Source organism: Manis pentadactyla, chromosome 4 (genome assembly GCF_030020395.1).
Source record: "Manis pentadactyla isolate mManPen7 chromosome 4, mManPen7.hap1, whole genome shotgun sequence".
In the NCBI taxonomy this organism is placed as follows: Eukaryota; Metazoa; Chordata; class Mammalia; order Pholidota; family Manidae; genus Manis; species Manis pentadactyla.
In genome coordinates, this window is record NC_080022.1 from 130,864,213 (window position 1) to 130,887,018 (window position 22,806).

The 22,806-nt window shown below is 42.7% G+C and overlaps 1 protein-coding gene across 2 annotated transcripts; it reads left to right on the forward strand.

Annotated features, from left to right (window-relative positions):
* The first annotated feature begins 8,801 nt into the window (after positions 1-8,801).
* TMEM220 (transmembrane protein 220) lies at positions 8,802-21,992 on the forward strand. Of its 2 annotated transcripts, XM_036927716.2 has the most exons (6): positions 8,802-8,966; positions 9,719-9,748; positions 13,742-13,802; positions 15,668-15,791; positions 17,125-17,184; positions 21,787-21,992. In XM_036927716.2, exons 1-6 carry the CDS (start codon positions 8,874-8,876, stop codon positions 21,920-21,922), a joined length of 504 nt encoding a protein of 167 aa, XP_036783611.2. In that variant the 5' UTR covers positions 8,802-8,873; the 3' UTR covers positions 21,923-21,992. The 2 variants fall into 2 exon arrangements, with proteins under 2 accessions (XP_036783611.2, XP_057356846.1); XM_057500863.1 differs by lacking the exon at positions 9,719-9,748.
* The last annotated feature ends 814 nt before the right edge of the window (positions 21,993-22,806 follow it).

Below are 22,806 nucleotides of genomic sequence, written 5' to 3' on the forward strand. Positions count from 1 at the left end.
AACAGAGCAAAGTTGGAAGTATTGCAGCAAACACCGGCATGACATCACCTAAAGTCCACATTTGCTGTTTTGTTGTACTTGCTTTATCACCCATTTATCTGTTCACCCTTCTGTCCATCATCAGTCCATCTCATTTTTGACAATCTGAAGTAAGATGCAGACATTAGTACACTTCACTTCTAAATACTCTGGTTTGTATATCATTAATTGGAGTTCAATATTTGCTTGAGGCTTTCTTTTTGTAAGATAAAGTTGGCAAACAGATAAATTCACAAATCTCATGTTTACATATGCTGAGTTTGGACAAAAACATAGACACCTGGGTAACTAAAACCTCTATCAAGATACGGAACATTGTCTTCACCCCAAAAACTTCCCTCACACCATTTCCCATGCAGTTTTCACTCCTACCCCAGAGGCAACCCAAAGGTTGATCTGATGTTTTTCACTATAGATGATCTGCCTATTCTAGAAATTCAAATAAATAGAATCCTACAGCATGTACTTTTCTATATCTGGCTTCTTTGGCTCAGCGTAATGTTTTTGTAATCCACCGATGTGATAGCATGTTAGTAGTTCATTTCCCTTTCTTGCTAGTAATACTCCATTATATGAATATATCAGATTGTTTATACTCTCCTGCTGATTGCAATAATTATTTTAATAAAGGAAATTATTCTTTAATGAATTTCTAGTTAGGCTGCTTCTGCCTTTCTGTTAAGAATTCTCTCATCATCTAAGACAAAATGAGTCTGAGTCAAGGTTGCTAAGAGCTTAGTCTTTGCAGAAAGCTCTGACTTCCTGTTTCCGTTCCAAATGTTACTAATTGAGTGACCTCGGGCCAGCGACCTAGCCAAACTGAACTTTACTTTTCACATCTGCAAACTGGGAATAAAAATATCTAAAGGATGCTCATTAGGGTTAGAGTAACATGTACATTCCTTGCTCTTCAAGTGACAATAATTAACAAGTGCCTGCTATGTTCTGACTTTGCTAAGTGCTGAGAAAGCAACAGAAAACAAGAACAGACACAGACCTCACAGGGCTTTCAGTCAGGTAGGCCACACAGACGCCGATCAACTCATTGCACAATTAATTGTTTAATTGTCATTGTCATCAGTGCTGCAAAGGGACAGGTGACAGGCTGTTAAGAGCATGTAACATGGTTGCTCAAGAAGGCTGAGAGTGGGAAGATGAGCTAGAGTTAAGTAGGAGAGGAGAAGCCTTCCAGTCAGGAGCTGCTCTCTGGAGGGAAGGAGCACAGCATACTGCAGACCTGAGGAAGGCTGTGGAACACAAGGGCCCAGGTGCATCTCTGTGACACTGTGGAGAAGGAAGGTGAGCAGAGAATAAGTGGAGGCCGACCAGATTGGGCTTCACAGACCGTGTTCAAATGTGGTCTTCAGCCTCAGAGCTGTAGGCAGCTAGGGTGGGCTGGACTGTAAGCTTCACACAAGACTCAGGTGGGAGTTGTCTGTTTTGTTCAGTGTTATATCCCTACTGCTCAGAATAGTGCCTGGAACAATTTGTCGAAGGAAGGGAGAACGGGAAGGACAGATGGAGGGCTGATTTCAAGCAGAGGTTTGAGATTAGTGTCTTATGCAGGTCATTGGCTTCAACGCAGAGACTGAGTGGGAAGAAGCTCAGTGTGTATTAGTCGGTTTTGGTGCCATTACAAAATACCACAGGCTAGGTGGCTGAAACAAAGAAATTAATTTTCTCATAGTTCTGGCGATGGGAAGTCCAAGACCAAGGGGCCTTTAGGGTTGGTTTCTGGTGAAAGAGCTCTTGCTGGCTTGTAGATGGCCATCTTCCTGCTGTATCCTCACATGGCCTTTCCACTGTTCATGCATGGAGAGAGATCTCTGGTATCTCTTTCTCTTCTTATAGGGCCACCAGTCCTATTGGATTAGGGTCCTGCCCTTATAACTGTATTTAACTTGAATTATCCCCTTAAAGGACTTACCTCCCAGTGCAGTCACACTGAGGGCTGGAGCTTCGATCTGTGAATGGGGGTGGGTGGGAGGCACAATGCAATCCACAGCAGGCTTGATGCAGGAAACCACTTAGGAGGTAAGGAAGAAATGCTGATGGCTTGGACTAGGTGCTGGCAAAGAAGATGAGGGGATATTGAGTAGAAAAGTCTGTCACAATCAGTAGTGCAGTTAATGAGGAGGGAGGAGGAAGGAAGAGGTGTCAAGGATAATTCCTAGGTTTCTACAATGAGTGTAGTACATTGAATGGTAGTCACTGAAGAGATATGTGTGCATCCTAACCCCCTGGAACTGTGAACATGACCTTATTCACAGAAAGAGTCTTTGCAGATATAATTAATTTGAGATGAGATCATCCTGGATTATCAGGGTGGACCCTAAATCAAACAATTCAATCCATCTGTCTTCATGTAAGAGACAGAGGGGAGAAGACACAGACACGGAGAAGGTGATGTGAAGGGACAGGGATGGAGTGGTGTGGCTGCAAGGAGCCACCAAAAGCTGGAGGAGGCAAGAAAGGAGTGTCCCCAAAGCCTTCAGCTGGGAGTGCATCCCTGCTGACACCTCACTTTTGATTTCCATCCCCAGAACGGTGAAAGAATACGTTTCTGTTGTTTTAAGTCACCAGTTTTGGAATATTTTGCTAAGGCAGCCCTTGGCAACTACTCCAAAGAGTAATTGAATAGGGGATGGTGCCAGTCACGGAGGGAGGGAAAGCTGGGTGGCCTCGGTCTTATGGGATGGGAGAAAGAGTACAGATTAGATTCAGAAATGTAGAATTTGTGGTGACTTTAAGATGTCAAGGGGATGAAAGGGCAGCAGCTGGACTCACAGTAAATATTCAATAAGTGAAACTATTATCATTATTATTTACTTTTGGAACGTTCAGATATTAGAAGACGTGATTGCTTCTCTTAAGTTTATCTGATTTTCCTGGAATATTGATTTTTCTGGGCCAGGGCACAGCAGAGCTCAGCTCTGCCCCTGCAACACCCGTTTGGACACAAATATTTCCTGGTACAAAGTTCTGTTTGTACCTTTTCACCTCAGGTGGATACCGACTTTGTACCTAACCCAGAAGGTCTACATCACGACCATGGAGGCGGAGCCGATGGAAACGCAGCCAGCCCCCTGTCCTCCCTCCAGCATCCTCCCGAGGGGCCAGGAGGAGGCTGACTCCGCTGGCAGCAGAAGCCCGCCATCTAGTGGACACGCGGATTCTAACAGCCTGGTCCTGCATCGGACCGTCAGGATTATTAGAGCATGGCTGCGAAGTCCCTTACCTTTTCCTACCTCCAAATACACCTTCATCTAATTGGGCTCTAAAAGTCAAGGGTATGGGTGGAAAATCTTTCTGGCCTATCAAGTAGCTAAGAGATTAGCTAAATGCGTCAAAGCAGGCCCTGAAGGACTGCCCCTTCAGTCTCTGGTCTGCAGATGACCCCTTCAGCCCGCCCTCTCCAGTTAATGGGGCGGGAGCAGCTATTTAGAGAGTTGCTTCACTCTCGTGGAGTAGACAGCTTCGGGCCTACTCCACTCTCTCCTTTCATAAACCCACAGGAGGTGGCTCCATGGGCTTGGAGAAGTCCAGCTCTTCCTCAACCAGTGTATTTAAAAGCTAGTCTGTGCATCAGTTTCTTCATCCATTAAATGGGGATAATACTATCTAACCTGACTGATCTGGTGTGGGCATGAATGGAGTTCAACTATACACAGTTGCCTAACCCAGCAGGCTCAATATGTTACCGATTATACACGTCCCCCTCCTCCCCAATCACACCCCACTTTCAGCACCATTCTTACATTTCCATGCAGCCTCACTCACTGGATACCATTGGTGCCAGGCATGGCAGGCACTGTGGGGGGGAAATTTAAATAAGTGAGGTATAGTCCTTACCTCCTGCAACTGAGGAGAGTCCGGGAGCATGAACCATATAGGTACAAAGAGTGCAGGGTAAAAACTAGGAAGTAGAGAAAAGCAATACAAGCAAAGGGAAAGGAGACATAGGAGGACTCTGATTCCCACCTGAGAGACGGAAGCCCAGCTGAGGCCAGGTCAACAGCTAATGAGCCCGGATGCTCTACGGACACTGCATGGAGCAAGGCAACACCGGGAGGGGTCCCAGGACAGGAAGGTGCCTTCTGCAGCCAGTCCTTGGCCAGACAGGCCCAAACACGTAGCTGTCCTCAGGTGGAGACAGACTGTCATTTCTGATTCCCCACACACAGCCCTGATCCTGTTGATCGCCTCAGCATCACTCATTCGTGCTTCTCTCCTCCATGGCCACAGCTACCCTCTCAGTCCCCGCGAGCACCACATCTTTCCTGGTACTGGGGCATTTCATAGCCAATCTCTGCTTCTTCTCTGGCTCTCCCGAACTCCACCCAGGCACACCATCCATCCTGTGACTCCCTGGCCCCTGCTCCAGGGGCTCTTCACTGCACTGGGGATACAGCCAGCTCCCCTCCCTGCACCTTGTGGCCCCATCTCTCTCCACTCATCCCTGGCCCTGTTGAGCTTCCGACTCAGGGCCTTCTCAGCTGCTCCTCTCTGCTTTGGGCACTGGTGCACCCCTTCATCACCTGCTTTCCCTCCCTCACCTGTCAGGGCACCCCTCAAAGTCACCTCTCCAGGAAGTTTCTCGAAGCCCCTGTGCACACCTGCCCACAGCAGCCCTCACTTTTCCTCAGCGTGAACCACAGTGACCTGCTGTGATCGCCTGCCAGTTTAGTCTTTAAGCCCCACAGGGCAAGAACTGCTTCTCTTCTCTTCATGGTTCAGTTCTATCAGTGTAGTGCCTGACACATAGGAAGACCTGAAAAAATATTCCAGTGAATGGATGAAATAATGGCTTGATGAGTGTTTCACGCTGATGAGAACATAGTAATGAATATAAATGTGTGTGGAAGGTGCACTAAGCCCTATATATTCTCCTTCTGGTGGTGAAAGGGACACCCAGAATTTCAAGGAACATTATTTGAGCAAGGTACCTTTAATTATCAGTCAATATGAGTAAGTTTTAAGGCTTTCATAAATGGTCTAAGTTTTGCTAATAGTAGAAATCTGAGTCCTTAATAGAGACCAGAAGGGTTTTGCAGAAGCAAACCAATCCTTGCCTTGGTGAGGTGCATGTCTGACTGCAGACACTTTGGGAGCAGCCTGTAGAGCCCAGAGAGCATCCCTCCACTGTCCTATTCCACCAACACACACACGCCCACAGACAAACACATCAGCTTGGAACCAGCAGACTGGAAGGAAGGGGGAACCCTTGCTGATCAGCATGGTGGGCAAAGGAGGGTGGCTGGGGTGGTATCTGGCACAGGGAAGAAATCTTGTTCCCTGTCATCCCTGTCACCAAATATGCCATTTGGTGATACCACCAGCAATCATGTCGGGACACTGCCGAGAGACGGTCCCTCACTGATGACGACCCTGCCCATCCTCCCCCAACTGCCCCTGACAGGACAGATAAGGGAGATGGTAACAAGGTAAACGAGTCTGTAAAAGAAACAGTGTTCTATCAATATACTCTCAGAAGTACACCTGGCTCATTGACCACATGGCTGGTGCCAGAGGGTCAGCATATTCTCTACCCTGTAGGCAAGCTGGGTGTGAAGCCCACTCTCCGGAACTGGAGCACTAGAATCACAGCAAAGTGAGGGCGTGAACCTGTGAAGATTTGGCAAATACTTCAGACACACCTCTCAGGCCGTGTAAGCCCACCAGACGATGGCCTGACGTGGCAACTTACGTGTCCATGTCCAGTGGAGCAAAGCACCTCTCCAGCCTGTGCTGGGAGGAGCTGGGCCTGCCTTTGCCTCCTGGGTGCACCTGACTCTGTGGGCGCCCACAGCCCACAGTCCCCCTCTGCCTGCTCTTGTCTTACATTCACGCAGTCATCAGCTGTCTCTCAGTCTTGCTGCCCTAGAGGTCATCTGTGCCCTTGTGTGAGCTTGCTGGTCTCTGCTCCATCTCTTAGCACTCGATTCATAATCCCACTCACAGAGAATAAGCAAGCACCGCTCCTTCCAAGTTCTTGGATTATAGCTGTCTGCATGCTGCCCAGGCACTGTCAGGTTCTGGCAGACAAGTGAGTCTCCCTCGTGCGGCACTGGTGGCCCTGATGCAGTCACTGACCCAGCAGGTAGGTGTAGCCCAGCAGGAGGAAGGCCCTTCATGCTGCCCTTTCCACAGAGGGAAGCTAGTGCTGGCAGGCCCTACTCCCATCCAGACATCACCATCTCTGCAGTAGTGTAACACCGCAGTTAAAAAGGAAATGACTCCTGAAGCAGAACTCTCTGGGCTACTGGCTTCATTTAAATTTATTTCTCATTACTTTCAGACTAAGTCCTCTCTCCCATGTATTTGCAAAATCTGGACATAGCACTTCCAGCATTAGCATAACTACTGAATCATAATTCTACAAGTCACCGTTCAGTGTCACAAGTGACAAAAACCCAACTACAACAGGCTTATATGTGAAGGAGGGATTTTGTTGGCCCACAAAACTGAAGAGTCGAGAGGTAGCTCCCACCTTTAGGCCAGCTGCATCCAGAGCCTCAGGTGATGTCATGTCACCAGGTATCTGCTTTCTTCACCTCTGAGCTCTGCTCCCTCTACTGCAGCTCAGCCTCAGGAAGACCTTCTCCTGGCAGCTCCCGCTTCCAGGCGACCAGCTCAACGCACTCAGCATAACTCAAGCTTCTGTTTAAGAGAGTTACCAGATATGGCAAATATTTCAGACACACCTATACTAAAAAATTATTGCTTGTTGATCAAAAATTCAAATGTAACTAAGCATCCTGCATTTTACCTGGCAACGTTCAGTCGAGCACAAGTCCTAGGATTGAATCTGCACGATTTGGATCACATACCGTCCCAGACCCAACTGCCTGGTCAGGAGGATGGGCTATATCAGGAACACCTGCCTCTCTCTGCAAAGCAGGGAGCATGGTCAGCCCTCCTCCTATACATGCCCTGATAGGGGGAGACAGAGTGCCTTCCCCAGTGATAGGGCCCTTGAACCTAGAAGAAGGGGAATGAACACTGCACAGGCAAAAACAACAGATGTGCAGAGTTGCAAAGGTCCCAGACAATAGGGGTGTTTGTATGGCACATAGCAGTTTACAAAGCATTTGCACACTACTCTTTCCTTGCCACTCACACCTCTATTTGGCTGGCAGAGGCAATGTGACAGTCACTCTCTGTATTTCTTTGCTCAGGCTGCCATAACAGACTGGGGGCTTCAACAGCAGACATCGTGTTCTGACTATGATTCTTGTGTTTGCAAGTCTAAGAGCAAGGTGTCAGCAGGGCCTCTCCTGGACTGCAGACGACTGTCATCTTGCTTTGTCCTCACATGGCCTTTCCACTGTATGTGTCTGTGTCCTCGTTTCTTTTTGTAAGGACTCACCACACTGGCTTAGGGCCCATCCTAACGACCTCATTTTAATTTCATTACCTCCTTAAAGACCCTGTCTCCAAATATAGTCACATTCTCAGGTACTGGGGTTAGGACTCAACATATGAATTGCCAGGGGAATACATTTCAGCTTAAAAACACTCTGCCCAAACTTTTGTTGTTGTTGTTTCAGATAAGAAATAGGACAGTAAGGGCAGTCATGACTTGTCCCCACTCCCAGGGCTCACTTAGTGATAGAACTAAGGAGCCTTGTCCAACTCCAAACAGTGGCGGCCCTGCTGTGCCTGCCCAACTTCTGGCTGGTCTTCCTCCCCTTGTGTGGCCACTGCTGCCCCGTGTGCAGCCCTGCCAGCCTGCAAGCTCCCTTCCTGGAGACCACACTGCAAATCCACCTTCTCAGTCCCCCTACCAAGCACTGGGCCAGGCACCCAGCAGGTGATGCTCTTGAAATAAACATCATTGACAGGAATGGAATCACGAAACCTCGGGGGGAAAAAAATCCCTGAAGAGTTTTAGGTGATTTAGCTAAAAGGAGAGACAGACAGGAGCACGTGCTCATTTGATGTGGTGAAGACTCTTTAGAACAGCAAAAAATGATGAAGCCTATGGATGTGTAAATGAGCCTGGGGAAGAACTCATCAGAAGGGTAAATTGCAAAACAGAAAGAGACTTTAAAACAAGTGAGGGGAGAAGAGTGAATATTTCAGTGTCTTTAGTTCATAAGAAATTCATGAGCAATGTGTGTGGAAATTTTGTTGGTTTTGGTGGGGGGAAAGAATTGTAAACATGTATAATATGTAAATACCTTTATAATAAAAGGCCATGAAGATAAATGAGCCTGTCTGCAGAAAAGCTGTGAGCTATGTAAGATGCTAATACAACTGTAGTCACTCGAAGAAATTACCATAATGCTTACAGGGCTTTGAAAGTTCCTGAGCTTGGGAAGGAGATGCATAAATAATAACCAGAAAATACACACACAGGCCTGTCTCTGTCCATTTTTCTTTTTCAAGTGAGGAAGGTAGCCTGGGTGAAAACAGGCATTGACCTTGGACCTATATGGATTCAAATACGACTTCCTTCCACCACGGAAAAGCTGTGTGATCTTAGGCAAGTCATTCAGTCGCGCTGGGGCTCACTTTCTCCATCTGTGAAACGGGCATACCTACACCTACAGCTACAGCTGCACCTCGCCACGTTTTGGGGGAGGACCGGGTGGAAGTACACAGCGAGGTTCACACGGCGCTTTTGTCGACGCGCTGCGCGCCGCCCAAGGGCCACAGGACTGCATACCTACGACCTTTCTCCCGCCCCGCCCCGCCCCGCCCCGCCCCGCCCCGCCCGCTCGCACCACTCCTGCCCCGCCCCCTACTGATCCCTACCCCGCCCTCCTCCCCACCCGACCCCCCGGCCCCACTTCGCGCGGCCCGGCAGCCCCGCCGCCCCGCCCGAGCGGATGGCGCCTGCGGCCGAGCGCTGGGCACCCGCCCTGTGGAGGTCGTGCAACTGGTTCATGGCCGCCTTCTTCGCCCTGGCGGCCGTGGTGCAGGTCAGCAGTCGGGCAGCGGGGGGCGGGCGGGGGGCAGCGGACGCTGGGAGAGGGGCCTCCGGGCTCCGCCGGGCGCCGGGCTGCGAGCTCCGCCCCGGGGCCTGACTTGCAGTGTGGACCAGCAAGCCAGCAGGATTGCGGGAGCAGGCTACTAGGCGGAGGAGGGGAATTGGGGTTTATGTTTCAAGAACCCCCATTTTTACCCCCGCCGAAGACACTGATGTGTTCATCTGATTTCGCCGCACCTCTCTTTTGCTCAAATACTGGAAAGAGCTGGTTCTGTGCCTGCTTCTTTTAAAGGGACCCGAGCAGAATCAGCCCTGGCACATTTCTAAAAATGTAGCCTGTGGATGAATGAGACCGAACACAATTCAGGACCAGGGAGAAGCAGCAGAACGAAATCCTTTATAGCGAAACTATCCTTTCGGGTCGGCGTAATGGCTTTCCGCATGCCTGAAGACAGGAAGGCCCTTAAAATACCATTCTAGGTTTGGCTCACCTTTTTCAGAGTTCCTGTGCTGTTCTTTATGAAAATACGTGGCTGTATGTTCAAACCATCTGCTGTATTCAGCCAGAGGCCCCTTCAGCCATCATGATCTGCTAGACTCTGTCTTACTCCTATTTCGTATCCTCAGTTCCCATTGCAGCGTCTGGCACTTAACAATTGACTGAAGTGAATAAAAGAGCAGACCAAATATAGGAACGGAGCATGATAGTATGCCTGCTGAAGCCTTCATGTTTTGGCATTCCAGGTAAATGATCCGGATGCAGAACTGTGGGTGGTAAGTATGAGCTGCTTTCATCTGTTTATAAGAACTGTGGAACTGCACAAAACACAGTTTTTTATCTGTTCGCCCCGCCTCCCTGCTGTATGTACACAAAAACTTAGAAATCAAATCTTTTGTAAGCTCTTGTCTCTAAAATACCAGGGAGGAAGGGAGCAGAATGATAATGTAATGTGTGTGTGTATTAAGAATTTTCCAGAGACACGGGGGCCTTTCAGCAATATTCCCTTTGAATAAAATGGGCCAGCTGAGGATAGAGAGTAGACCTCTCAGCTGAATCTCATGAGTATCTACCCAGAAACTCCAACAAACATTTGACCAGAAAATGCCAGATTTAAGGTTTGTGATTCAACTAATTTGGTGAGTTATATTTATAAAAAGCAATGGAAGCCCATAAAACCTACAGTGTACCAGTGCTCTGATTGAACCATTTGGAGGAGGCAGAGATCACTGCACACGTTTTCTGCAACATCTGGATTTTGCCCAGTTTCTTTCACTACAGATATACAAGACTGTGCAGTATTACCAATGAGATGACTTGAGGCATTGGAAAAATGTTGACATTATACAGATTAGCAACAAAAGAAAACATCTGGAATTATAATGCAAAGTTTTAGTCTTTTTTAAGTGCAATACAACCATATTATGATATTGCTTATTGTCCAGATTTACATGCCGCTGTGTCAAATCAGATGTCCTCTTCCTCAGCACTCTGGTCCAGATCCTGAGTTCCAAATATTATTTCCCTGCAGACAAGGCTCAGATAACCAGCTTAATGCTGACTTTCCAAAAGACTGCTAGATCTACCCACTGTCATACTGGCTCCTCAAATATGCCCAAGGTCCTACCCAGCATCTTCCCTCTAAAACCCACTCCTCCTCCTGACCCACACATTTCTACTATCAATAGAATCATTCTCTGTGTCATCCTTGATCAGAACCTCAGTCATCTCTAACATCACCATGTTCCTTACCACGGTCCTTGAGATACCTTCAAACAACAAAATAAAGAACAAAGCAATCCAACAGAACCCAGTCTAGGTCTAAGGTCTAATGCTTCTCTGTACAGTAGAATCTGTATGTTTGACTGTTCACTTCATGCTTATATGACCTAATACAAAGAATAACCATGGCCCCATGGACATCCTCCCTCATCCCCCAGTTTAGCCCTCCATTACCTCGTGGAGCCTTGGCTTCCTAACTCTCTGAGCTGCTTCTAATCTCTTCCACTCCGAGAGCACTTCCCATATATTGCTTCCTGATTCAAAAACTTTTGTCAGTTCCCAAGATCTCTTAGTTGAAGCTCTCCCTGTTGGCATTCAAGGCCCACGGCACTACTGCCCCAACCCACCTTCCCAGCTTGGTCTCAGGAGCCCAGTACCCCTAGAATTCCTCTGTGTCATACTCTACTCAAGCTTCAAAATCTATCTCGAATGCTCTCTCACCCAAAAACTCTCTCCGCCTCTTTCCCATAGGTTCCAATCACTCTTCCTTTGAACCATTATTGTAGCACTGACACGTCTGCTTTGCATTAGAGTTGGCTCTCTACACATGCCAGCTCCCAGGGGAACAGGGACAGCGCTTCCTTCTTGGTCACCCTCAGACAATAGAACAGAGTCTTCCTATGGCAGTCCTTCCTGTATTGCCTCTTGAGTGAATTAAGAACAAATGGATGCACAGGTGAACCAATACTTCACTGCTGGGCCTTGCAGCATGTACTATACCTGACTTGCTCCTATGATAACACTACTTCATCTTGTCATGAAAGATACTTGCATATAGCAGCAAAGAGTAGGATATCTGACTACAGATGGGTTATAAAAACACAGAGTATCTCACTTAACGAAAAGCTGCTTAATAGTCAACATCATCAAGGACCTGGGCATTCTGATTTCTTCTCTGACATCCTCAGTGTGTGAGTTGATACATCCTCTCATGTTTACAGAATGGCTGCTGCAGCTCCGAGTATCATCCCCAGGCAAGAGCACCCCACATAGGAAGAAATAAGGCAGGAGCAAAATGAGTTTTCCTCCTGTGCTTTCCTCCCTTTTATCAAGGAGATATTTCCCAAGAAACCCCTCAGATACGGTACTATTCAGTTTGTACAGACCAATGTGGTTTATGGTCTGAGATCCATTCTGCTTGGCCAGCACCCACACATGTTGGTTGTTAAATGCTCTGAGTACCAGCCTTGCCCCTACAGGCCTTCTCCTTACGTTTCATTGCTGGAGCATGATCACCGCTAGCTGCTGATGAGGTTGGGAAAACAAATGGGCTTTTCCAGCTTTTACACTGACAGGTGGACAAGGGAGAAAGGTATTAGGAGTGTGAATGCCATGGTACTCAATAACTATGTATTAAACTGAATTTTTAAAATAAATGTGATACCCTTTCTTTTATATCTGCCAGTGAAAAGATATAAGTGGGTTCTACTGAGTTCATTACCGAGTATTTGTACTGTGCAATGTTTTACCTTGTGTACAGACAATTATTTTCAGTCTACCCTCAAAAAGTATTTGTTTTTATCTCATTTGAGATGGAGAAAGGCACTTAAATAAAGATTATATGGCACAATTGCCATGGGAAACCATTACTTAATTTACAGGGTTGTTTTGTTCATATGTTGACAATACACTGAAAGAAGGTTTTAGACCTTTAATCTATTAATGACACATATCAGGTACATTTGAGTGCACATTTTAAAAATCCCTGCCTGCCAATCATTTCTTATAGAGAGCACAAGTATCGTATGATATGTGTGGGGGGTTTAACATCTCCCTCTCTTTCTCTCTGTCCCTGCCTCCCTCCACCCCACCCCCACCCTCAGTGGCTAGGTCATGTAGCTTTACACCAGAGGGAAACTAGCCCCTTACTGCCCTAAGTTTGGTTCTTGGAACAACAGCAGCACCCTGCCCTGGGAGCTCGATAGAAAAGCAGAATCTTGGGCCCTACCCCAGACCTTTAGAATCAGACCTGCCTTTTAACAAGATCTCCAGGTGAATCTGTATGCACGTTAAAGTTTGGGAAGCACTGGTCTAACCCTTAGCAGGACAACCATCGCCTGTGAGAGATGGCCAGACTTGCAGATGGCGACACTGGCCATCGTAGTGATGGAGTATTAAAGATGAACAGTCTGTAACCCAGATACTCTCTCTCCCCAGGGTCAAGACAGACATATTGTTATAGTGAAAACAAACAACTTAAAATGTACAGCCCTGACAACTTCCAGATAAACTAAAGGTTACTGACAGAAGCATCACAACTGATGTGGTTAAGCAGCCACGGATTTTCGAGAGCCCCCACGCTTTTGTAAACCTACCAAACATACCCTACTTGCCCTCTGCCCATAGTACACATGCAATAGCAGGTTGGCTAGTCGCCTGCTCTGAATGAGGCTTGAAAATAGGCTCTTCAAGGGCCAGTCTTCCAAAGCCCCAAACAACTGATCACCAGCTTCCAGAATGAAGAGCCTCTCTTATCTGAACCATACAGCGGCACATCTGAGCCATATGTTGTTCGCCAACCTTCTGTGGTCTCATCTGCACAGAATGGAGTATTGAGCTGGACGGTCCATGGGCCAGACCCAGGAGAGACACCTAGCTAATTATGGCTGCTCCGGCCCTACTTTTCACAGAGCATTTTCTTTTATGCAAGTGGGGAAAGGCCACGTGGGCATAGATGTTACTTGTGAGAGAGGTGAGTGTGTCCTAGATCCCCACATTCTGCTCAGTGCTGGAGCTGGAAGATGAATGAGCCTTTCCTGAAGTGGCCTACAGTCTTAAGAGAAAGGCAGGTAAAATGACCACCTCACATGATAAGTGCCATAAAAGCAGAAGTTACCACTTCCTCAGTTGTTTCTGAAACCTAGAGGTAAATCGTGGAGCATGACAGCTGCTGCTGTCATCTTTCTGTACTTCTAGATAACCTCTGAATGTCTCCTGAATTGGGCAGACTCCTTAACCCACTGCATCTCCTCTCTCCATGCTAACAGGTGGTGTATACCATACCTGCGGTGCTAACCCTGCTTGTTGGACTTAACCCTCTTGTCACAGGTATGAGCCTTGGATTCTGATTGGAGAAAAAGCAAATCAGATTTCTGTATAATAATGAAGGTCTATCTGCCCGATTCCCAGGAGGAATGCAGGGCTCTCCACAGTTTCTCATTTCCAACAGTAAGGAGCTAACTGTAATCTACATCATCCTCACCCATCTTCAGGAAAACTTCACAAGAACTTGCCACACTATGACAGTCTTTAGCAGTTTGGAACCCAAGAACCTTACGCTGATGTGGAACAGTAGTTATGCACTTTAGCCCATGAGAGGGAAGGGCTTCAGTCATTGCGTTGACTTCTTAAGCCTCCAAGCTGATGGAAATCAGCAACAAAGTGCTAACCTTATGTCGCCATACTCAGTGGTGATGTCTTATATATTTATCCTTTATAGATTCTTCTCAATCCAATACCACTCCTATTAGTCATTTTCTTATTTTGAATTTAGGTTGGCATCTCATTCAACACCGATGGATACGAATTGCTGTGTATGTAGAGAAACTGTATAGTGTCTATAACAAATCTCTAGATTTTTCCATTATGTTGTTCTCCCTAATCTCCCAATGCTCTGTCATAATACCAATAGCAATTTATTGCACACTTTATATGTTTCCTCCTCCTAGGCTGCAAGTCCCTTTAAAGTGGGATCATATCTAGCCCATCTTTGCAGAAGTCTTGCTTAAATATTGGCCAGGAGCATGGTAGATACCTAATGCTTGTTGAGTGAATGAGTGGCTGTAAAACAGAGGCTTTATCATATGTATTTTGTAACCTCCTTGCACTCCTTACATATATATCCCAGGTGGGTATACATGTAGAAAAATTCACTTAAAATAGCTGGTTTGTATTGCCCACAGGCTACCTACTTCAATACTGGGCAAAACATAGCTGGTTTGCCTTTTAGGGCCTTAAAAGTTCTCAACAAACCTTATGTTGGACAATTTTATCCTACAAAACAGTGTCTTAAAGCAGAAAAATAAATACATTTTATATTGTTTATTAATATTTTCATATTAATGGGGACTGTTAGTCCTGACAGGTTATTTTTCACTTTCCTTAAAACAGCTTCTACTAGTGGGGTTTGGAAGTTCTCAGAGCCTTCAAATAAAGACTAATGATTCCCACCTGGGCATGGAAAACTCTGCCCCCTAGATGCACTGGCTCTTTGAACAGGCCCCGAGAACTCTGTCTGCGTCCTTAAGGTGTTAGCAGTTAATGCTCCATTAGTCATTGGAGCAAGGAAAAACTCAACTCAAATGGGCGGTAAGCTGAAGAGGAGATACATTGGGATATTTTATTGAAAAGGCCAGGTGTGGCCTCGCAGAACCCAGACTTCTCCACACCCCACTTACACATTTACCACACTGACTTCAGTCCTGGGCTCCTCATGGCAGCCCTACAGTTCAAAGTTCAGATCTTCATGGCACTAAGTCCAGCAAAATATAGAATCTGCTTCTATGAAAGTGCCACAAAACTCAAAATTGAGTTGTTGGCCCAGATGCATCATCTGCCCATCTGAGCTAAGTCACTGTTGCTAAGGGATGACAGGCATTGACTGACCCAGCAAAGGTCCACGTGTCTGGGCACAGGACCTGGGAGTGTGGGGAGGGTGGGTCTCCAAAGAAAATAAGCAGAGTTGTCTTAGAAAGGGGAGATGCTAGATGACCAAAACAATAAATGTCCACTTAAGTTTATAATTATTGCTTTAACCTCTATGATGCCCCTCAAAACAAAGCAAAACAAAAACAAAAAGACCGGCTTTTTCTGAATGTTTTACATGAAAGCAGACTATGCAAAGCAGATACAAAGAGTTCATTTTTCTCTGGGATGTGATTCCATAATTAACAGCACGGGGTATCTATTTTTAGGTAACTTTATTTGGAGAAGTGTCTCTGCAATACACACATTCTTTTGCATCGTGTGGGCTGGTGGCTTGGTGTACTACCTCTTGTTTCATATACAACAGAACATCTTACATGAGGAAGAAGGCAGGTGAGCAGTGACTTTTGCTCTTTGGCACATGGGGGGTAGACCTGAGCAATCTTCTGTTCCTTTACAACACTTTATCAGCACAATGATGGTTTAATCCCAGCTACATAAAGACCAGCGAAGTATGACCTCCTTTATAAGCTGACGAAACTGAGGAAATGATGGGGCCAGGATAGAAACCCAGGACTGTCTACCCCACCCCACGATCACTACTACAGGCAGCCATTGCATATCACATCACGTTACCATCAGGCAGTGGGACCTTGGCTCCTTTGCAACGAGCAAGGGCACAATACAGTCATATACTCAGTGTAGGTTAAGAAGGTGAAAACTCCACCAGCATTCCGCTTCAGTTCTGGTTCAAGCCAAAATCTTATCTCCAGGTGTCATCAGCTACCTCCAGGGTATTTCAAGTCGACCACTCTCAGCCTTTCCCTAGGATGTCTCATGTCAGCCCCTTCCATTGTCCCAGCTATTTGCTCCTATTTTATCACCTCGTCCTTTGTTTCCTTCCACCCTTAACTCCCTGGCTTTACTCATAGCCCCTTGCCTTGCCTTGCCTTTTATCCTTCTGCTAACATAAGCTAACACCAAGACTTAAGAGACCTGTAAGTGAATCATCACTGGTGAGGTACTGCTGTGTTTCTTCCCTAATCCTTGGAAAACAGGAGAGCCAGTAAGGTTGGGTCTGTTGATGGGAATGTAAACCAAATAGGTTGAGTCACCTCCACCAACTTGAAGCCCAAAGTCATGGTAAATTCAAAGTGGGGCTTCCAGTGGTACTCTGGCCAATTATGATTATTTTCTGCTCTACATAAAGGATATGTGCTTTTAGGACATTCCTAGCAGCATATACCCACCCCAAAATCATGATTCTGACTCATACCAACAGTCATTCCCCTCCACTAAGATGTGACCCAATCCTCTGCAGTATGTGCTCAAATTATTTATTGATTTGAGTTCCTCCTTCCTAACCCTCTAAAAACAATGTAAAAGTAATGGCTGTTCAAATCTGGGATTTTCTTGGTTGTACTATTCCTCCCAGTGACATGAAGTAAGTGAACAATTACCTGTTTTTGTTTTCTTGTGTTGTGTTAAAAGTTCATTTGTAAGTTGGGGAACAGTGATAGAGCTCATATCTGCCTCATAAGATGATACATATTTTTATATAAGGCTTTAAACTACCTGAAAAAAATAGTTTATGAATTGTGGCCAGACTTAATATTCTGTAGATGCTATCTTAGGAGAAAGTCATCCAACAAACAGAAGGAGCAAGTGGTCATGCATCTCACCTGGCAGCTACACATAAAAATATGAAATGTGTGCTCTTTTATAGGGAGCTGTTTGGTCTGGTGATAATCACGGTATGGATGAGCCTGTGTCACAGTTCATCAAAGTAAGTTTCCAACTCACTAAAATCAGGTGTCTTCAAGGTTGCTTAGATCAAGATAGGTAAATGAAGATATTGGGATATAAGGGAAAGCAGGAATCTTGGAAGAAATATTTCCTTTTCCTAAGGAAAGCTAATAGTAGTTTATTCAAAGTTTTGTCATCATTCATGCTTTAAAAAATACCACAGTTTCCTCTGTGGCTCAGGGTAATCATAAGGAGTATCAGTTCAAAGGGTATTGTTCAGGGAGAAAGAAATGACCTCAAAAGGAAGCTAGGAAAGAATGAAAAGCAAAGGAAATATAAAAGTATGGGTACATGTAAATGAATATTAACTTTATAAAACAATAGCAATGATATTTTGTGATGTTTAAACATATAAAAAATAAAAACACATGGTAGCAGTAACATGTAAGTTGGAAAGAGCTAAATGGAATTAAGGTGTTCCAAGGTCCTTGAATTGTCTGGGAAGAGGTGAAAGTACCAATTTATATTAGGCTTTGGTAAGTCAAGAATTCATGTAATCCTCAGGGCAACTGCTGAAAGGGTAGAAAGTGAGTATAGAAGGCAGGAAGGATTAAAGCCATAACAGATGAGGAAAATAGGCAAATGTTAAGATAGAGACTTAAACCCAAGTATATGAGAAATTACATTAAGTGTAAATGTTCTAAATATTCCAGTTAAGAATCAAAGATTTTCAAAATGGATAAAACAAGACAATGCTTAAAAGTACAAATACGGAAAAAGTTAGTCAAAAAATGGGAAAAATATATTGTACACATACCAACCAAATGAAAGCCAGTATAGCAATTTTAATTTTAAAAAGTAGGCCAGAGAGGAAAGGGAGGACTTTTTGGTGATTATTTAACAAATTTTTGTTTTAATTTTTTATTTTGAAAAATTTCAAACATATACAAAAGCAGAGACTAATATGAATCAGATGTACCCATCATCCAGCTTTAATAATTATGAAATTATGTCGTTTCATCTAGATCACTATCCTCTCCACACCTCTAGATTATTTTAAAATAAATCCCAGACATCATACATATTTCAGTACATATCCCTAGTAATGTGTCTATTTTGTCAAATCATTATGTTGTATACCTGACACTAAGACAATATTGTATATCAACTATACTTCAATAAAAATATATACTAAAAACAAAAAGCACTTAAAAAGTGATATTGTACCATGATCATACACAAAATATAAAATAATAATTCTTCAGTATTATTTTTCCAGTCAATGTTTACACTTCCCCAATTGTTTTATAAATGCTTATTCCTTTGCAAAGTCCTATATTCCTATAAATCGGTGGTTAGATCTAGAACTTTGGTGAGAGTCTATATTACAATGATGAATATGATGCAAGACTGCTGGGGTTGGTGCTTAGACTTCCTTTATAAAACACATTCTGCCTACTGTTTCTCTGTGATGTTAATAGTATTTGATGATCATGCCTAAATCATTACTTCATTTGGGTTGTAAAACGGTAGTATCTAGTTGTATTATTACTTGTTTATTAGCTGGAAAAATTCTATAGAGACAAACTTACACTTATCAGTTCTTTACTCTGAGGTATAGAAAATGAAAGGAAAAGGAAAGAAAAATGTTTCAAAGAACATTTGATACTTTCTGTTAATTTACCAGTTTCCAAAATAATGAGTTGTTTCTTGCCTGGAAGTCTCCCAAAAGCCACCAATGAGTTGTATTTAATTGTTGTTTTAGTGGTACCATTATAAAGTCACGGATTTCAACATATTTGATATTTTTCAGTCCATGGTGGTTATTATCCTTATTTATGCTCAGAGTGTCCCATCTTTGACAAGTGGCACTTATTTAGGTTGGCTTCTGAACTCTTTTTGATATGAGTCAAGTAATCTTTGATAGTTTCTTTGCTTTCTGACATGACAAAATGTTCCAAGCTAGTGTTGTGCATTATGCCCAAGATCTGGAATCAGCTATTTTTTTTAAAAAAAAGCCTGCTTACTTTTGGCAGGTGATCGTATTTAGAGGCCACTGTATGGGTACAAGCAGTGCTCACTGCTACTAGTTGGTCAGTGGTTCTCTTTAGTGGACAGAGCTAGGAAATTCATACACACATGCATATGTATATGCAAATATATGCGTGTGTCCTATCAACATATGCATATGTGGTAATCTGGTTATCTCAACCCCATTTAATAAAAAGTAGATTTAAGATGTCAAAGAAAGATTCTTCTTAATAAAAAAAGGTCCAATTCATCAGGAAGACATAACAATTTTATATTTATGTATAATTATACCATAGCTTCAAAATAGATAAAACAAAGATTGACAGGAACTAAAAAGAAAAACTGAAAAATCCACAATCATTTTGGGAGACTTTAAAACACTTCTCTCAGTCACTAATAGAACAAGACACAAAAAAATCAATAAAGATATAGAAGACTTGAACTATACAATAAACTTGACCTAAACAGAACCAATAATGGCAGAATTCACATTCTTTTCAAGAACATATTGAATATTTACAGACTGACTATATGCTAGGCCATGAAACAGTCCCAACAGATTTCAAAGAACTGAAACCCTACAGTCTGTGTTCTTTGACCACAGTGCAATTAAGCTAGAAATCATTAACAGAAAAGACTGTCAATCACTCTATGTTTGGAAATTAGGAAATAACATTTCGACTAAAGAAGAAATCACAATGGAAATTAGAAAATATTCTGAACTGAATTTGTGGGATGCAGCTAAAAATCATACTCAGAAGGAAATTTATATCCTTAAATACATGTATTTTAAAAACAAAAAAACAAGATAGACTGAAAATCAATGACCTAAATTTCTAGGCAGTTCTAAAAAGAACAGCAAATTAAACCCCCCAAAACAAGAAAATAATCATAAAGGCAGAAACCAACAAAATGAAAAAACCTAAAAAACAGAGGACTAGGCCAAATATTGGTCTCTAAAATGATTCATAACATTGATAAGCCTTACAAAACCAAAAAGAGAAAATAAGAGCAAGAATGATGAGGCACAAACAAGGAATATCTGGAATGAAGAAGAGAACATTACCACATATCTAATACATATTGCAAAAATTATAACAGGATATTATGAACAACCTTTTGGCAATAATTTTCAAAATGTAGATGAAATGCACAAAATTACTTGAAAAATACAAACTACCAAAACTGACACAAATACTCAAATAGTCCCATAATTATTAAAGAAACTATGTCCATAAATCTGAAGTTTTCCCAAATGACATAACTGGAGAATTCTAACATTTAAGGAAGAAATAATGCCGACCGTCAACAAACTCTTCCAGAGAACAGATAAAGAAGAAACACTTTCCAGTTCATTTTATGAGGGCAGAATAATAGCATTGATACCAAAATTTGACAAGAACATTAAAAAAAGGGAAATTACAAAGCAATCTGATTCATGATTGCAGATGGAAAAATCCTAAGCAAAACATTAGGATTTTTTTCTATCACGTTAACAGAATAAAAGAAAGATAGTTATCAATTTATACTAAAAGAGCATTTGATAAAATTACATCTTTTCATGATTAAAGCTTTTAGAAAATAGGTGTAAAAAGGGAACTTAACCTAATAAAAGTTGTCTACACCAAAAAGCATGCTACATAATGAACAATTGACAACATTCCCTCTCAAATCAAGAATGAGATGAGGTTAGCCAAGATTCCACTTCTACTCAACACTATTCTAGCTATTATCCTAGCCAGTAGGGTAAGGCAAGAAAAAGACATAAAAGGCCCAAGGATTAGACAGGAAAAATTAAATTTTCATTATTCATGGGTGCCATAATTGGACATACAGAAGATCAAAAGGAATCTTATAAAGTTATTAGAATAAGTGAGTTTAGCCTGATTGCTGGATACTAGGGCAATATACTAAGATCAACTGTATTTTTGCCAACAACAGAAAATGATTGAAACAAAAAGTTACCATATATAACATGAAAAAATCAACTCCCTAGGAATAAAGCTAGCAGAGATATAACATCTCTTCACATAAAAAAAGAAATTAAGACATAAGTAAAGGAAGGATAAAACTATATTGGTAAAAGGATAAACTAATGAAAGGGGAGAATTTAGTAACAGACCCATACATATGAATAAAGATGGCAGTGCAGGGTAACGAGAGGCACACTCTTCAATAAATAGTACTGGATCATTTGGAAAAAAGTGAAACAGCCCCTACCTAACTTTCATAAAAATCAATTCCAGGTGGATTATAAGTTTAATATGAAGAGTAAAACAAAACTTTTAAAGAAAATAACTTAATGTGGAGGGAAAGTTTTCTTACAAAGGACACAAAAATCATTAGGAAAAATTGCTTAATCCATCAGTGACTTCAGTTTCTCAAAACATCATTGATTGGGAAAAGCTATTTGCAATACATGAACAGTAAGAATTTGAATTAAGAAAAAAGAACTCCCACACATCAATCAGTGATCATTTCAATTAAAAATTTAGGAAAGAAAATCAGACAAAAATGTAATGTGTTTTACCAGATTCAGTCTTTATACTTGTTTCCAAAGCAATCTAATTTTTATTGGATTATTTTTAATAATTGTGGTGTGTCTTTATAGGAATCCAGTTGGTGGAAGAATTCAGTTGGCTATTGCCATTGTAATCTCTATTTTCCCATTTATCTCATGGATCTACATATATTTCAACAAGGAGATGAGGTCCTCCTGGCCAACTCACTGCAAGACAGTAATTTAAATGAAGTAAAACATCCTGTTATTAAAATGAGTATTTTCAATTGATTTTTATAAACATGGTAAAAAGCCAGTTTCCTGCGAGTTCATTTCAGGTAATTTGAGCTAATACTAGAGATGACTTTTTTTTTTAAGAACTTTTTGAGGCTCCCTACAACATAGGATTGGATGAGACTAGTGAGAGATGGGGCCAGATGTTCTGTTGTTTCACAGTATAGTAGTAGAAAAGAGAGTAGAGCAAAAGTTAAGAAATACGAATTCTAATTCAGCTCGTCTCTATATATATGACTTGGCCAAATATATACACCTCCTAGTGGGTATTTCTTTATAAAGTAGGATTACTATCAGATCTCCGACCTGTCCAGTTACAAGGATTAAACTAGATAAGAGTATTCCAAAAACATATAATGCTTACAAAGGGATGCACATGAGTAAACTAAAGGGAAGCAGGGTTTGGGCAATAGGATTGAAAGAGAAGTTCCAGAGAGCGCTGTATTCCTGAACTAATCTCATTATACTGAACTGGTACAGTGCCATGAACCAAAAGAGGACTCCAGATGAACCAAATGAACAAGCATGTCTTGGAAAGAAAACAAAGTTTGAAAGAATATAAGAATTTGGGACCAAAAATAGGGGATATTACTTACTTTGTAAATGAAAAATAAGATGAGAATCCATACACATTTTTTTTGAATGAACCCAAAAGTAACCCTGGAGAGAGGACCCTTTTAGAGCTGTACTCTCCAGTATGGTAGCCACTAGCCAAATGTTGCATTGAACGCTTGAAATATGGCTGAGGACATAAGTTTAAATTTTTTCATTTCGATTTAAAAACATATCAATTGAGTTATTAGAAAACTTGTGTGTTTGGAACACTTGCTCTATTTG